Raw genomic sequence first — 16,259 nt, 5'->3', positions numbered from 1 at the left:
TGAACTACTGTGAAGAAAAAAACCCAGTTACTATGATATCCTACCCATTATTAAATGGGGAGACATTTCCCATTTCCAATTTTTGTGAAGCCTACATTTGAAAAAGAGACCTGTCTGAACACTTGCAGCCGGAAGTGGGCGATGCATAGCTCCTGTTTGTGTCATTGAAAAGCACCTGCAAGAGAGGGTCTCCTCCCTCTAAAGATCTTGCAGAAGGGGAGACCTCATTATTTCTCTAATGAAACACTAGGGATAGATGGGAACCAGCAATATATTATGATAAATTTATGTATCAGAAAGAAATTATATTTACTAAGTCTCTTTACAACAATAGAAATGAGCAGAGGTTTTATTAATTGATTTAAAAAATACATCAGAAATTATCTTGAATATCTTGAAAGTGAATGATGAAATAATATATTAAAAATTATAAAGATATTAAAGATTATCTAGTCAGAATCTTCCGTGGCTAATAAAAGTAGTAGACCCTCAGCAGGTTGATCTGTGTAATGAACTGGGAAGACTACTTGGCTATTTTAAGTTTTAGTTAAGTTTTTGACTAAGTTTTAGGTATTACTGAATGTCCTCACTGTGAGACATATAATCCAAGCCTCCTTGCTGCTTCAGAAATTCTGGGCCCTTTCCTATTTGGGAAAGGGTAAAAGTTCATTTTGTTGCAGGCTGGCATGCATTTTGTAGCAGAAATCTGCTGATGTGCCCAAAGTGCTGCAGTGGCTGATTTCAGAGGAGGCTTTTGGCAGGAGCTTGAAATGTTGCAGCCGTTCTCTTCCCTGGGACTGTTCAACACGCTTGAGCTTCCCAGTTGCCTGAGCTCAGACAGTTCACTTGCTCCTTCATATTCCTTGGTCTGCAGTGTGTCATTTCCCTTTGAAATCAGTCTCTGGTTGTCAAAACTCCATGGTGCCTTGTTGCAGTGGGAAAGATCCCAGGAATCTCCTTGTCCAGGGCCCTGCCCCAGGCGGTGAGTTCCCAGGTGGACACGCCATAACAAGTTGTCTTCTGAGTTGCCACTGTTGGTTGCCTCCAGTGTGACCTTTCTGACAGGGACATCTCCTCTATATGACTTTGATCTTTTAACTTTCTTATTAATTAGAACAGGGTTGACCATTGATTCTGGGAGAATAGATTCATGTCCACCTGCAAGAGAAATGCATTTGTGCACGTTACTATGGTGACAAAAGTCAAAGGTATGATTTCTGCAGCATAAACTAATCTGAAAAGCTTTAACATGAGTTTATCTGTGCTCTTTCTTTCAGTGGCTGAGAGTAGTGCAAGTTCTTCTGATGCCAGGTTAAGGAGTAGAACTACTTCATGCTTGCTTTTGCAGTTCTGAGGGCATAAATGGTATCCTAGTTTTTCAAATGAAAATGGAAATTTATCAAGACAATATTGATCTAACTGGTACTCTAAGATGCATTAACAGCACAGATTGAGAATCGACTTTCAGTAATTAATTGGTTGTAAGCAAAACCTCTTAAGGCGAGTAGGGACTTGCTCAGTGTGTTGGCAAGTGCTGTAATTTGAAAGACAAAAATGTTCTGTTTGATACAGTTTGAAGTTTGTATTCACAACTTAATAATATTTTGACTATTTCTAGATGAAACAAGTTGTGAATGTCTTTTTTTTATTAATGAGGGATCATTAACATTATAGGCTTGTATTTTATTATTTTACTGCAATTTTACTATTCCAGTCCGTATAAATTGTGTAAATACCTTATCACACTAATGTTGCCTGAATGATCACTTAGAGGAATCTGCTTCCTCTGTGAAAGGTATAGAGTAGCTGTAACAGTGGGAGAGAAACTGGTTTCCTTTTTTTTTTTATTCTTCTACCCCTACAGCTTGATTTCTAAAGCACTATTAAAGCTACTGTTAAAAATGTTTAAGATATTAGGGATAGAAATGCTAATACTTCTTTAATTAAATTGCTGGACATGACTGGTTGTCTGTGTCTTGAAAATGAACAGAAACCGATCTATTACACTAAAGATAATCCATTGACACAAATGAAATATACTTCAGTTAGTATAAATACAGTTTAAAGTAGGGGCTGTGCAGAATACTGGCCTTATTTACAGGGTTGAGTTATAGCGACTGTGTCTGTTGCAGTATAAGTTTTGAAACACATTACAGGGAGAAAAGTAGACATAGAAGAGTGCCAGTTATATTCTGAGTGTCTCTGAACAGCTGTTTTAAAAGGATTGTAACCCTGAATTTGAAATGAAGCTAGTTCGAGTAGGATGCTGCCTGCACAAATACCCAACAGCAAACCTCTGCTTTATAGCTGCCTTTTGTGTCATCTTTATGAATAAGTATTTGCAGATGTCAGACCCAGCTGATTTACTGGCAGTAAATGAACCTGTACAACAGGGATTTTGCTAAGCAAGGGCTTTTACTGCTGCCTTTGGCTCCCACTGCCAAAACAACAACCCCAGCATAATATCACAGAACTTTTTCTGCTCCTTGGCCATGCAGGGTTGATCTGATAAGAGCTGTTTTGCAGCATGGCTGGGAGGGAGAACCATGTTAGCCCACATTGGCTCTCGTGCTGCGTTACTGGGAGAAAGGAGACTGAAGCACGTGCAGAGCTTTGAGATACAGGTGTGTTTGTGCATCCATCTGTACAGTGAAGTGTGTTAACAGAATTTCTTAGGGTGACACCACTTGGAGAGATAAGAACACACAGTTCTCTACCATGCAGCAGTGAGAATCAAAGTTATGACTGGACCTTATCCAAGAAGTAGAGCTGAGCTTGGCTGGCTACAAAAAGGTCCACGTGCAAAACAGAGCCCTGTGTGTTCTGTAGAACAGCACAGTATTGCACCAAGCTGTGAAAACCACAGCTCTCTGTGTGTTGGAGACAAATCAAGAGAGAATGGAACTGAGAGACTGAGGGGAAGCAGCTTTGCACGTTCTTGTGGATGTTAACTCTGCTCTTGGTTGAACTGACATTAATAGGCAACTTCAGGTGTTATCTAGAACCTTATGAACTGGTCATCAGAAGAATTATGATCTGTCTTGAGCTGATCAGAAAGTTCAGAGTGACAAATATAGTCCAGTTTTAATAGTGTGCACTGGTTTTGAGTTTAAGGTTGATTTGATTCCTTGCTTGGCTACAGATGCAGCACACAAAATTGAGCAATGACCTTGGATAGAAATGCGATAGTCCTGAACCACTGGGTGTTGAATTAACACACCTTCAGCACTGTCCAAACTTCTCAAGAAAGCTTTCTTTCTGTCTTTCTGTCTTTTTTTTTCCCTGTAAATTGTGTATTACAGCCTTGTTGCAGAGTTGTTTACCATCTGGTCATACACTGTCATCATCAATAGAAACTTTTAAGGTTCTGGAGTGGCAAAAGTTAATCTTATCTCAAGTTATCTTGGGAAATACTTGGAAGAGATTTCTGCAATCAGAGCCCCAGTATTTATTCTGTTGTGACTGCATGTGCTGAATACTCCCATTTAATTCCTAAAGTAAATACTGTTTTTCAGCTTCTTAGCCAGTAAATAGTGAATACACTGCTGTATTATCCCATAGATGGTGCCTTTCAAATATTGTCATGGTCTTTGTTCTCAAATAATCAGGAATGGGCAGAAGCACGGATGTGGCTGTGTGTATTGGGGAAGAAACAGAAAAAAGTTGTTTTCAGGTGACTTCTTGGTTACTAACCCCTCTGTCAAAAAAACAGAGAAGTTAAAGGTCTTAAGTTATGTTTAAAGGTCCATGATTTCATGACTCTTGAAGACAGGTAGTGACATACAAAGTCCTCCAGAAAACTTGGAGTTACTGTTCCAACTGTGGTGCAACAAACATACAGTGCTCAAAATCCCTGTGGTTACATGGAAGGACAGCTGGTCTGCCAGGCAGGAGCAAAGCAGGGTTTTACTAGGTAGAAGAAAGACCTTTGTCAGGGACTTTTAAGACCCCAAGGGCCTGAAGGTGCTTTCGTTCCATGAGAGTTTTTGTGTCTGGCCTTTGAAGTTTGTGTGTATGTGTGGGGTTTGTGGTGGTGCTGTTGTTGTCACCCCTTTCCCAGTACAGCCATAATTTCCCCCTCTAGGTAGGGAAAAAATTTTCTGCTAGTAGGAATCACTGATACATACATGGACTTCCTTTTGGAACTACCTGAATTTCGGGATAGTGTAGGGCAGTCCTATATGGCAGTGTTCATTTCTGCTCCACATATGCTTGAAAGCTGATGCATGTAACAGGTGCAAAGTGCTGAGCCATGTAATAGGTTTTCCCAGCTTCCACAGGAATGTAAAAGATAAACTTCTAGGACCTTGAGAACTCAGCATAACTAAAAATGCCCAAACTCCGACTGCTTCTAACAGTGACATGAATTCTTTCCACACAGGCTGCTTGAAGATAGAAGTTCAGTGCAGCAGGTTATGTGGTTTTGTGAATGTTTTGGGGCATGTGCATATGTATAAAAATATTTGTATGTGGATTTTTAGCCCTACTACGTTTTAAACTCCCCAGAAACTGTGCAGTCCTATTTTCTAACATATTTTAATCTTCAAATTACCTTGCAAAAAATCTGTTCTGATTACATTCATTATATCTGAAACTTCATTTCAATTAATCTGAATAAAGGTTTCTGCTCCCTTTTTTTAAACTAACGTATTTTTGCTATAGCTGATTAGATGGGCTGGTTTTTCTTCAAGTTAGCTGCTTTTTGATACCTGATAATATAAGCTTGTAGATATATTTTTTTCTTCCTCATAGAGATCTTAATTCTTTTAACATGAGAATTTCAAAACATTTGGATGAAAGAATATTGAAGAAGCAAATCTGTTGTACAGTTCATAATTACATGTTTTTTTCTGATTGTTTTGATCATGTGTGACACAGCCAAATGCTAGAACTGCTGAAAAACTTAGAAGAAAATGTAAAGAATGAAATAACCTAAGTTCTGCACTTACTGAGCTAAATACTGAGAGGTGAATGAAGCATGTTTTGAATGCTACAATTAAATTCAGAAGACAACTTCATTAGTTGTCTTAGTATTCTCAATATCGCTTTAACTTGGAAATCTGATGTATCATTGTAGTATTGTAAGCAGTAGTCTAACTAAAAGCTTTAAAATAATGGCAAGTTTCTTACATAAACTCTGTTTGACATAGCAGGTAGATGAGTGATACATATTACTTGTTTTTCTAGCTATGCACTTTCCAAGCAATATGCACTGAAATACTTTCAAAACAGGACCTTTTGTTCAAAGCTTGTATCTTAGTTACCCACTGTGACTTTTAATTAAAGTTATTTTTTAACAAAACCCCAACTTGTACTTGTTACTTGCTATTTGCCATTGTTTCCTGTAGTCTTTCTTTATCCAGATAGAGAAGGGAAAAAGAGAAAGATGACCCAGAATTGCTAGTTCTGATGGAAGCATTCAAGAGAGCAGAAATTTTACAGAATACGTTGCACAAATACACTTACCATAGACATGAAGAACATGGTTCCTGTAAGAGTTACTATTTATGTTTAGAACTTTATTTTACTGGTAAAAAACCTGTAAAACCTTACCTCAAATATGTTCATCTGTTGCAAATACATATTAATATTTCACTGACATGAAGCTTATTGATATAAATATAAAACCATCTTTCAGCAAAAGGAATAAGACCCCAAAATGACAGAAAAGGAATTTACTTTTACCTCTCTTGAAGCTGAACACAAAAAGAATGAAACTAGGAATTATTAAAGATTTAAAGAAATAATTTTTACATTACAAACGCATTTTTTTCTACGAATACAAGCGTACCTGTTTTATATACAATAATGTGTGGTTGCAGTTTTTGCTTCTGTTTTATATGGTCATACTGCTCCTCAAGTACGCTTACATCCATCTTGGTGAGCTTCTTATCACCGTCTGAAACCTGTGGCTCTGAGCTATGAGTCACTGAAAAAATACCAGTCACGTATTTGTAAGCCTTCACCATCTGTTCCAACAAGGAAGAAAAAGTCATGCAGAAGCAGGACATTTCCTTCATTGTGCTGGCGAAAAAAGCAAATCAAGTATGAAACATCTGAAATCTTCTTAAATGAAGGGATAACTTTCTTCCAAGCACAGTGACTTGTGTCAGGGGTTGCCTGGTCTGCACTGAAGCTGTGGATGTCAGTCGGGTTGTTTTCATGCCGTGTGCCCGGAGCTCCTGCATACAGAATTCACGATCAGGACTGGATAGCTGGATTTTATGTTTACTTAAGGTTGTGAGCATATGAACCTTTGCCAAAAAAAACAGTGAAGTACAAACCCTCGTTCAACACAGTCAAGTGCAGAAAAGGCTGGGTAATACTGGTTTATGTAGCAATGCTAATTCTTAAAGGCATGCTGTTGTGGAGGCATCCCCAGGCCAGGAATTCCACCTGGGAAATATTTTTCTATGTTTTTTCCTGTGTATTTTGTGTCTTTCCCCCCCACCACTCTCCCTTCCTTAACTTTCACCCAGTTACATTCTTGCTGACGCTCCTTGGGGCAGTGGGGTGGGAGGGGAGGATTTATTATGCCTTCATACTTTTGTGCTTATTGCTCCCTTTTAAATAATATGTTAAAAAGTATTCAGGCCTGGGTGCAGAATCAAAAAAATATGGGCCAACAACACGTGGAATTGGGAGGCTGGAGACAGGAACACTTTACTCTGATTCATTTAGGACTTCTGTCTTTCTGTAGAATGAAATAAACTACAGGAATAATAATTTTGTTACTGAGAGCTGAGCAAACTCTTCAAATGCATGGTAAGCTAAATTTTAAAACTTAATGAACTTTTAACAGTATTATCTCATAATGAGGCACGAATTTGAAAAAACATGTGGCTTTTGATCGTATCAGGTGAAGTATAAAGCTATGCCTGGGCTGTGTACTCCAAGTTTTTGTCCCTGAAATAGGTCCATCAAGGGCCCAAGACAGTAGTATGTGAAAAAAAAAAATGCAGTTAAACTGTAGTTTTAATACAACTGTGTGTTTGCTCGTTTTCATGCAGTGACACAGTTTTGGTAAGGGTTTAAAAGGTCTTTCTCAAAACTAATTTGAGTAAACAGTATTTCCTAAGAGCCACTTTGAATGCAAGACTGAGTTTCTGTAACTCAAATGTCATCCTCTACAGACAATTTACCTTTTGTGTGACATAAACCACATAGAGAAATAAGGCTTGAAAGCCAAACTGTTGATGGAAGGGACAGAGGATTGTCAGAACGGCTGGCTAATAAAGCAGGGTGCATTAATTTTTCCTAAAGACAAGGAGGAAAGGCACTTGGCACAGCTCTGACATGTTCCTCATGGCTGGGGGAGTGGAGGCACCAAAGCAGCGTCCTGTGCATCCCTCTGAGCTGGGAGCACCCTGTGGCAGCCCCAGGCACCCACCTGTACCCTGCGGGATCAGCACAGCCTCTAGGGGATGCTTGGGGATCCACCCAGTTGCTCGCTGAGCTCCTTCCCAGGAGCAAGACAAGAGTTGCTGTCCCTGAGGCGAAGGCGCTGGAGCGGCCGGGGTGGGGGCTGTGGGCACAGCAGCAGCAGTGGGCTCTGATGGAACCCAGGGCGCAGGGACACAGGAGCCAGGAGGGCGCTTGTCACAATGGACAATGTGATGTATGGCCAGAGGAAATAGCAGTGGATTCCACGATGGTTTTTTTTCCATTTTTGTGGACTTGAAGTCCTGTGATACACTTAGAACTGTGAATCTCCTGCACTGGAAGTGTAGGCTTGGGTTGCTCTGTGCAAACATCCTCCATCGAGCACAATAGAAGTCACAGAATCATGGAATATCCTGAGTTGGAAGTGGCCTACATGGATATCAAGTCCAGCTCTTAAGTGACTGACCTATACGGGGATCAAACCCACAACCTTGGTGTTATTAGCGCCATGCTCTAACCCACTGAGTTAAAGTCAGTGGAATTGTAGGGAAGATTAATAGTTTGAAGTTGCCCTGAGTGCAAAGAAAATAGTAGTTTCTCTTAGAAATGGATAACACTCCTATTGCTTTGACAACAGGTTTTTACTTATCCATTGGTCTATTTCCAAGATACCTTGTGAGGGGGTGTTTTATTTTTCTGGCTGAGAAGAGTTTGTGTCTAGAAGGACATAAACCACAGCTGTTAGACTGGAAATAACCACTCACTTGTGAAAGCTTGCACAGGTTTGTGGTGTCGTTGTGGCACAAGAGAAGTTCATAGAATCATGGAATGTTAAGGGTTGAAAGGGACCTTAAAGACCATCTTGTCCTATCTCCCCTGCCATGGGCTGGGACACTTCCCACTAGACCAGGTTGCTCAAGGCATTGTCCAACCTGGCCTTTAACACTGCCAGGGTTGGGGCATCCACAATCTCCCTGGGCAGCCTGTTCCAGTGTCTCACCACCCTCACAGTAAAGAATTTCTTCCTAATACCCAGCCTAAACTTCTCCTCTTTCCATTTGTACCCATTACTCCTTGTCCTGTCACTACAAATCCTGATGAAGAGTTCCTCTCCAGCTTCCCTGTAGGCTCCCTTCAGATACTGGAAGGTTGTTATGGGATCTGCACAACCTTCCATTCACCAGGCAAGATGTTAAACCCTCTCTATAATAACCAGCTGTGCTAATACAGTTACATCTGTGTAGCTGAAATGGTTACATTCCTTTTGTGCACACACGGTAAGAGCAGAAAGATGTGTTACACTCTGGTAAGAAAGGTGTGTTGTTAGATGGTATCAGGGAACTGAGTAATTAAATCCAAGTTTTGTTTTCTAACAAAATACTGGGGATAGTCGGGAAGCAACAATATGTTATTATAAAATTTATATAGAAGAAAAAGATGCCATTTCTTAAGATCCATTAAAAATAAAAATGAGCAGAGGTTTTATTAATTGATTTAAAAAATACATCAGAAATTATCTTGAATATCTTGAAAGTGAATGATGAAATAATATATTAAAAATTATAAAGATATTAAAGATTATCTAGTCAGAATCTTCCGTGGCTAATAAAAGTAGTAGACCCTCAGCAGGTTGATCTGTGTAATGAACTGGGAAGACTACTTGGCTATTTTAAGTTTTAGTTAAGTTTTTGACTAAGTTTTAGGTATTACTGAATGTCCTCACTGTGAGACATATAATCCAAGCCTCCTTGCTGCTTCAGAAATTCTGGGCCCTTTCCTATTTGGGAAAGGGTAAAAGTTCATTTTGTTGCAGGCTGGCATGCATTTTGTAGCAGAAATCTGCTGATGTGCCCAAAGTGCTGCAGTGGCTGATTTCAGAGGAGGCTTTTGGCAGGAGCTTGAAATGTTGCAGCCGTTCTCTTCCCTGGGACTGTTCAACACGCTTGAGCTTCCCAGTTGCCTGAGCTCAGACAGTTCACTTGCTCCTTCATATTCCTCAGGTTGCATCATAAATGATTGACTGAATCAGGCTCATATCCTGCAGATCTTGGGAATGCCCTTGGAAGTTCTGTGCCTGCAGGTGACAAGACTCTAGTTATGCAGTGCAGAGCTCTGGGAAGGCTCAGCAGGCTCACGTGTAAGTCTGCTGCAGCTGACTTGTTAATAATTACTCCCACCTTCCCAATATGTTTGTGTCTTACAGTTGTGTTACCTACCTCAGCTGCAGTCCTTTCCTGCCTTAACCAGGGAGAGAACAGTAAACACAATTCTCTGTCAGACACTGGATACTCTTGAAGTTGGCTTCTCTCTACCCCAGAAAAAGCATGTGTCATGTTAGAATTGTTCTGATGTATCATGGCTTTGTTATATATACTTTGATACTCTGCCTTCAGCAGTGACAAACACCTGGTGCTCTCTAGCAAGCAGTGCCTCAATTGCCTTGTTTGTCCGGTGTTCTGAGTTGTTGTCACATGGAGTCTGCCTCTGGACCTTCAGGTAGTTGGTTTATACATTGGGACAGGAGATTTAATTAACCTCATTACAGTTTGAGCTGGCATTCAATACAAACATTATTAATGGTCATAAAAGTTACCCAACCTTTTTAAAATTCCAGTCACACTATTTGACTCTCTGACCTCCTGTGAAAGTGACTTGTGCAGCAGCCTGCCTCTGTGTGGCAGGAGGAATTACTGGGATAGCATCCTTAAACCTGAAACATAGGCTCTGTCTTCAGAAATGCGTGCTTCACTTCTTGTTAGAAGAGCATTTAACGTGTAGCGAGTTTGTATCTTATCAGAAATTATTATTAATTGTACTGTAGCATTCCCGTGGGATCATGGAAATGTGAATAGTTTCTACAAGGCAGTCCCTTCCCAAGCAGTTGCACAGGTAAGCAACAAAACCACAAACTGGATAAAGGACCCAGATGCCTGGTGAAATGAAGGGAATTAATCCAAGTGGTACAGCAGAGTGGTGGAACTGGGAACAGGATTAGCTCAGCCAATCCCATATACATCGCAATTTGTTTCCTTTTCAGGAAAAATCTTGTGAATAGAGTGTCTTCACGGAATTTTTAAAGCTGGAAAAGATCTTTAATGTTAGCAACTTAACCCAGTGCCACCATGTTCACCATTAAACCATGTTCTGAGGTGGCATTCCCCAAGTGTTTTTTGAACAGTTCCAGGGATGGTGATTCCACCACTTCCCTGGGCAGCCTGTTCCGAGGCTTTATAACCCTTTCCATGAAAAAAATATTCCTAATATCCAATCTGAACTTCTCCCAGTGCAATGTGAGACCATTTCCTCTTGTCCTGTCACTTGTTACCCAGGAGAAGAGACCAACCCCCACCTCACTACAACCTCCTTTCACAGATTTGTGGAGAGTGAGAAGGTCCCCCCTGAGACTCTTTTTTTCCAGAGTGAGCCCCCACAGCTCCCTCAGCTGCTCCTCATCGGACTTGTGCCCATTCCCAGCTCTGTTGCTCTTCTCTGGACACACTCCAGCAATGTCTTTCTTGTCATGAGAGGCCCAAAACTGCACATAGGATTTGAGATGTGCTTGATTCAGTCTCAGGAGGTGTGTGTGGGTTTGTGTGTATGTACGTTTGTGCAGGTACACTTTGCCATCAAGGCATGTCTGTATGTCTGTATATATATAGACATGCACACACATATATATGTGTGTGTGTGTGTGTTTTCTGTGAATAATTTGCAACCAGGATATGATTAATGAAATGAATTGCAGTTCTAATCTGCACGACATCAGAAAGTACATGAGGTTAATTGTGACTTTGATGTGTAGTGAGCTGATGTAGCTAATCCTTATTATGCCACTGGGATAAACTTGAAAATGGATTACCCGTGGGTTCTGTTCTTATATCACAGTGGAATTCCTTTTAGGTATTGCCTGTTTAGGTATTATTAATAAATAAAAATAAATTTCTATTGTCATACATGCACACCAATGTTTGATTTCTTTTTAATCAGTCAATCAATCTTTAAATTGAGTTACCTGGAGCTCCAGAGCCCTGTACGCTTTCCCAGTACGCAGCAGGTGGCACTATTGGAGTGGCATGACTGTGTTTGCCTGAATCTGAAACGTTAGAGGTCTCCATTTGGGCTGTAGGTTGCTGAGGAATATAAGCAGCCAAACCATTTTCTAGCACTGGCACACGTATCTCCGAACAGCACTATATGTCCTGAGAATTTATTGCCATGATTAGGTTTGTGTCAAAACTTGTTCTTTTTTAATTGAACAAACTCCTGATCAAAACATCATCTGAGTGGTTTTCACTTGATTATCCACTGAAGTCTGAAGTGCCCTATTTCCCTTAAGTCTTTTCTTCTATCACAATGGAACCAATTCTTCATTTCCTTGAGGCAAAAAAAAATTGAGAATACTTCATAGTCCAAAAGCAGTGGCTTTTAGAACTTGAAGTAGATGTTTACTGCCCTTGACCTGGGTTGCAAAATCTCATTTAAAAAGATGCAACTAATTTTATCTCATACTAATTAATTTGCATGTAGTAAATTAGATTTTTATTAAAAATTGTTTGGAGGACCTTTTAGGAATAATTGTTGATTTAAAGATAATTAAAAATGCTCATAATGGTTAACTGACTGAATGCACTTCCTGTAATGCTGGGTTTTACTGCACACCTGAGACCAGAGGTATATTATTCATGATATTCGTGTGCTGAATTATAGACATGTTCAGCACTGTTCATGGAGGTTAAAAAGACAGAATACAAATGTCTGTAGATTTTAACTGGCACTGAAAAGGAAAATGAAAGTTACTGGGATAATCCCTTTTCTCTAGCTTTTTATAGTGCTTTTTAAATTTTAATTTAAGTACAAACTTGGAGTGTAAGAAAGTGACTGTTTTATTGTTAGAAAATGTAATAACACAAAGAGAGAAGCAAGGTGGCTGCTATTATTTGGGTTCTAGACAGTAACAGTAGAATCAATAGTAATTGTTTACTTTTTAGTGAGATTTTTGATAAGAGCACACACATTTCTATTGTTTGAAAGCACAACCTTAAAGCATGCCCCAGTTACGGGGTGTTGTGAGTAGAGCACAGGACTTTCTGATGGTGCAAGATTATTTTTGGTGCTCTCTGCATGTCCTTGCTAATGGGGTGAAGGATCCTACGATGGAAGTTTTCAAGATGATCTCGAGATGTTTCCTCTGACTTGATCTTTCATGTGCTTTCAGACCTAAAGGGTTCAAGTATGTCAAAGGGAGGGACCAGCTGTCCTTCAGGTCACTCTGAAGGTTTGGTGAGCTTGGGTTGTATGTAGCCCATCTTCACATTTCCTTGATAGGATTCTAATTATCCCTTTTATTCCTTGTGTCTTTATATAATTAGGTGGTGTGTGTAGGTAGGCATATACCAAATATCTCTGATCCTGCACTCCTTCTGGGTGTCTCTAAAGGCTTAAATCAAGAACACCAAGTTAGCGCTGGGGTATCATACCAAATATCTTGTGCTTTACATGCTTTTGCAAGAAAGATGCAAGGTTGGCTTGCATCAGACCCAGCTTACTATGTTTAATGTTTCTGAGGCTAATTAAAGAGCCACAAGATTTCTTATTGGGAAAAGAATAATTGTGTCAACAGGCTTAACAATGCTTGTTACTAACATGGGCTGCTGTGGTTTATTGCATCTTCATAACTTCAGTCTCTATGTTGGACCAGCTGATCCTTGAGGTTCCTTCCAACCTGGTATGCTGTGATTCTATGATTTAGTACTCACATATCTGGCTTTGCAGGTGTTGGGAGCTTGGTGCTATCCAGTTTCCTTTGCAGAACCACATTCTTTGCTTTTTTTCTTAATTTTTGTGGATGGTAAATGTGGTCAGAAAGAAGTTGCTGGATTCCTGTAGGTCAAATTCAGTTGTGCTGCTTGTGAGGAGTTAAATGCAGCAGATGTTCTGTGTGTGTTTTTGTGCCTGGCATAAGCAGCATTTAAAAACCTCTGTTCTTTTGTATTGACTTGCTGAGGATTAAATAATATTTCTTTGGAGTGTTAGTTGCTACAAAAAGTAAAGTAAAATGCTGAAATTTGCTTTGTTGGAAGGCTGCTCCCTCTGTTGGTTGTCTCATTGATAGGACTGGAATCTCTCCTGTGCGAAACTATCAGCCTCCAAAACCGAGGGTCAGGAGTTGTTCATTTTACAGCTCTGCTATCCTTGCCCACCAAGAACTTCTGAAATTCCCTTTAGAAGTGACAATGTGCAGAGGCAAGTCTAAGAAGAAACCGAACGTATTTACCAGTTAGAGATTTTAAACAAATGAACTTTTGACATCTTCCCTCACTGTTTCCCTGGCCTCCTTCTATTCTATACCAGCTACTTCTCTGGCTGTTTCCTATCCATGGAGTTATGAAGGCTACAGTTCTAGGAGGTGACAACAGCCTGTGGTTTTTTGTTCTCCCAATAGACATAATAGGCATATAGGAATTGTGTGGGAATTTCAAGCAGGGTCTAAAACAAATTGTATAAACTATCTAACTTTTCTGCCTTGATTTTTCCACCTGAAAACTACAAGATTGTGATTCACTCTTGATAGCAAGATTTTTGTTCCTTGCAGGATGGTGCTGAAAAGTGAAAGGTTTGTCCCTTATTAGTTTCCAATTCAGGCATTGTTTTAGTAGGAATGAGTTTATCTTTAATTGCTTTTAATCAATAAGATGTACTTATCTGTAAGTGGAGTTTGATAAGAATCAAGTACAACGTGAAAGAACTGGTTAATCTGTTGTTAATGAAAAGTTTTATCTGTATGACACCATCTAGCTTCTGAGATGTTTGCTTTTGAGCATTAGAGCACAAACCACTTTGGTATTCATCTTCAAGAAAATCTGCTGGGTGCATAAGTTAACTTTATTAAGCCTTGCAAATGGTGGTAGTTAGGATAGTCCTCCAAAGAGGATGGTTAAGTACTATTACCATTGTGAGAATGAACATGGTCTTGAAGTCTGTGCAGAGGAGGAAAGTATCCTAAAAATAATTTGTTATTCAGAAGCATCCTTTACTTTGCTTCCTTGCAGAAATCTCATGAGGAATTTGTACTGCACTTCATAATCACTGGTAGCCTAATTGAGTCAAGGAAATTACATCTGTGAAACTAGAGTATATAAAACCACATACAATTCCACAGTGCCTGATTCAGTACCCACTGAAGTCAAAACATCTTCTGCTGAATTCAATAAAAGTGAAATTGGAGGATTTTATGTACATGATTAGATAAAAGCTGCAAATTGACCAATACCTACGAAACTGACGATATAGTTGAGATTATGTAGTTGAGCCATCATTTAAATTCTTTTCTTGTATCCATTATTTGTGTGCTTGTGTGTGCTTTTATATGGAATCCTGCCCAATTCTTCATGAGTTCTCTGTAAAGGGCCTTAACTGGTTAATGCAGTACCACACCTGGCATTTTGAATATGCACATGTCAAAAAATTAAATCAGCCAGTAGGTTTGTGGAATAATTACTATACTTAAATAATCTACATTTTCAGTCTCCATGTAACAACTGTGCTCCGGGCTTCCTCTTGTGGAACTCATTCACAGGGATTTTGCTGGATCTTTGTATGTGCCTTCCTAGAATCATAGAGTGGGTCAGGTTGGAAGGGATCACAGCAGGTCATCTGGTCCAACATCCCTGCTCAAGGGTTGTCGTAGGGCACATTGCACAGAATTGTGTACAGATGGTTCTGGAATGTTTCCAGTGAGGGAGACTACACAACTCCACAACGTCTCTGTTCCAGTGTGTGCTCACTGCACAGTAAAAGACTTCCTCATATCCAGGTGTTCAGTAAAAAATCAGCCACCTCAATCCATTGCTTCTAAACATCAAGTTCTTATTCTTACAGAGTGAATAATGAGACTTTCCACTGCATTTGGAGGTATGGACAAACATAATGGCTATGACAAGATCGTGTGCAAAAGTAATTTAAACAGATAAGCATGTATTTAGGGAAAGAAAAACACTTTTGGTGTTATAATGCCATCTCAATAAAAAGAACAGAAACTTAATCTTTTAATTTATGGTACTGTGGTATTTTATATTCTCAGTTCTTGGTTAAACATTGCTGGAGATTTTGTGATAAGAGTATTTGCAATGCTAAGTAGAAAGGGAATGACCTTTAGAGCATTGCCATTGTTCAGATATTGTTCCAGCAGGTAGGTCTAATGCTCAGGCTGAGAGTTGTTGTTTTGGTTTGGTTTTTTTTAAGTGTGATGTGTTAATGTGTTATTGTTGTGTTACTTGGAGCTTAACATTGTAAACATCTCCCACCTCATTAGCAGCAGTGCACGTGAGTCAGGTCACTTGGCAAAAAGGTTGGTTTGCATAGGACCCAGCTCACTATGTTTAATGTTTCTGAGGCTAATTAAAGAGCCACAAGATTTCTTACTGGGAAAATAATAATTGTGTCAACAGGCTCAACAATGCTTGTTACTAACATGGGCTGCTGTGGTTTATTGCATGTTCATAACTTCAGTCTCTATGTGCAGTGACTCTTACCTGTCCCATTGCTCCTACTGTGCCTACCTATGCTGATGCACCAACGTGAAATACCTGCTTGGGGCTTAGAAACACTTCTCTGCCCTGCTACTTAGAATAACTGGTTAGGTGCCCAAAATCTACTGCTGGAAGCAGAAGGATTGTTAGCTTTGTAGTTGACCATGCACTTCCTGTGCGAGTGAGTGAGTGTGAGTCCTTCCACATCCCATTAAATTATGTAGCCAGTATAAATCAGGTTAGCTGGACTGCTGTCAATACAGTCATCCTAATTTATATCAAAGGTGTGGTCTATCTGCTCTCTAGCTTGGCATGTCTCAGAAGATGTGACGATAATGAAGCCTAGAA

The 16,259-nt window shown here is 39.7% G+C and overlaps 1 protein-coding gene across 1 annotated transcript; it reads right to left on the bottom strand.

Moving 5' to 3' along the window:
- Positions 1-349: 349 nt before the first annotated feature.
- C1H9orf152 (chromosome 1 C9orf152 homolog) lies at positions 350-6,179 on the bottom strand. Its single transcript, XM_032116088.1, has 2 exons — positions 5,792-6,179; positions 350-1,158 (listed from the first exon to the last, which is right to left on the bottom strand). The coding sequence occupies exons 1-2, from the start codon at positions 6,018-6,020 to the stop codon at positions 587-589; spliced, it is 801 nt and encodes a 266-aa protein (XP_031971979.1). The 5' UTR covers positions 6,021-6,179; the 3' UTR covers positions 350-586.
- Between the last annotated feature and the right edge of the window lie 10,080 nt (positions 6,180-16,259).

Source organism: Corvus moneduloides, chromosome 1, assembly GCF_009650955.1.
Source record: "Corvus moneduloides isolate bCorMon1 chromosome 1, bCorMon1.pri, whole genome shotgun sequence".
Lineage (NCBI taxonomy): Eukaryota > Metazoa > Chordata > Aves > Passeriformes > Corvidae > Corvus > Corvus moneduloides.
Note: the sequence above shows the minus strand (reverse complement) of the source record. Positions and strands in the feature narration are given on the sequence as shown.

Excerpts from the sequence above, each read along its gene's own strand:
- C1H9orf152 (XM_032116088.1), bottom strand. The coding sequence starts at position 6,020 with ATGAAGGAAATGTCCTGCTTCTGCATGACTTTTTCTTCCTTGTTGGAA. Across the intron at positions 1,159-5,791 it reads CATTATTGTATATAAAACAG|GTGGACATGAATCTATTCTC; the intron begins GTACGCTTGTAT and ends TTTCTCTTGCAG.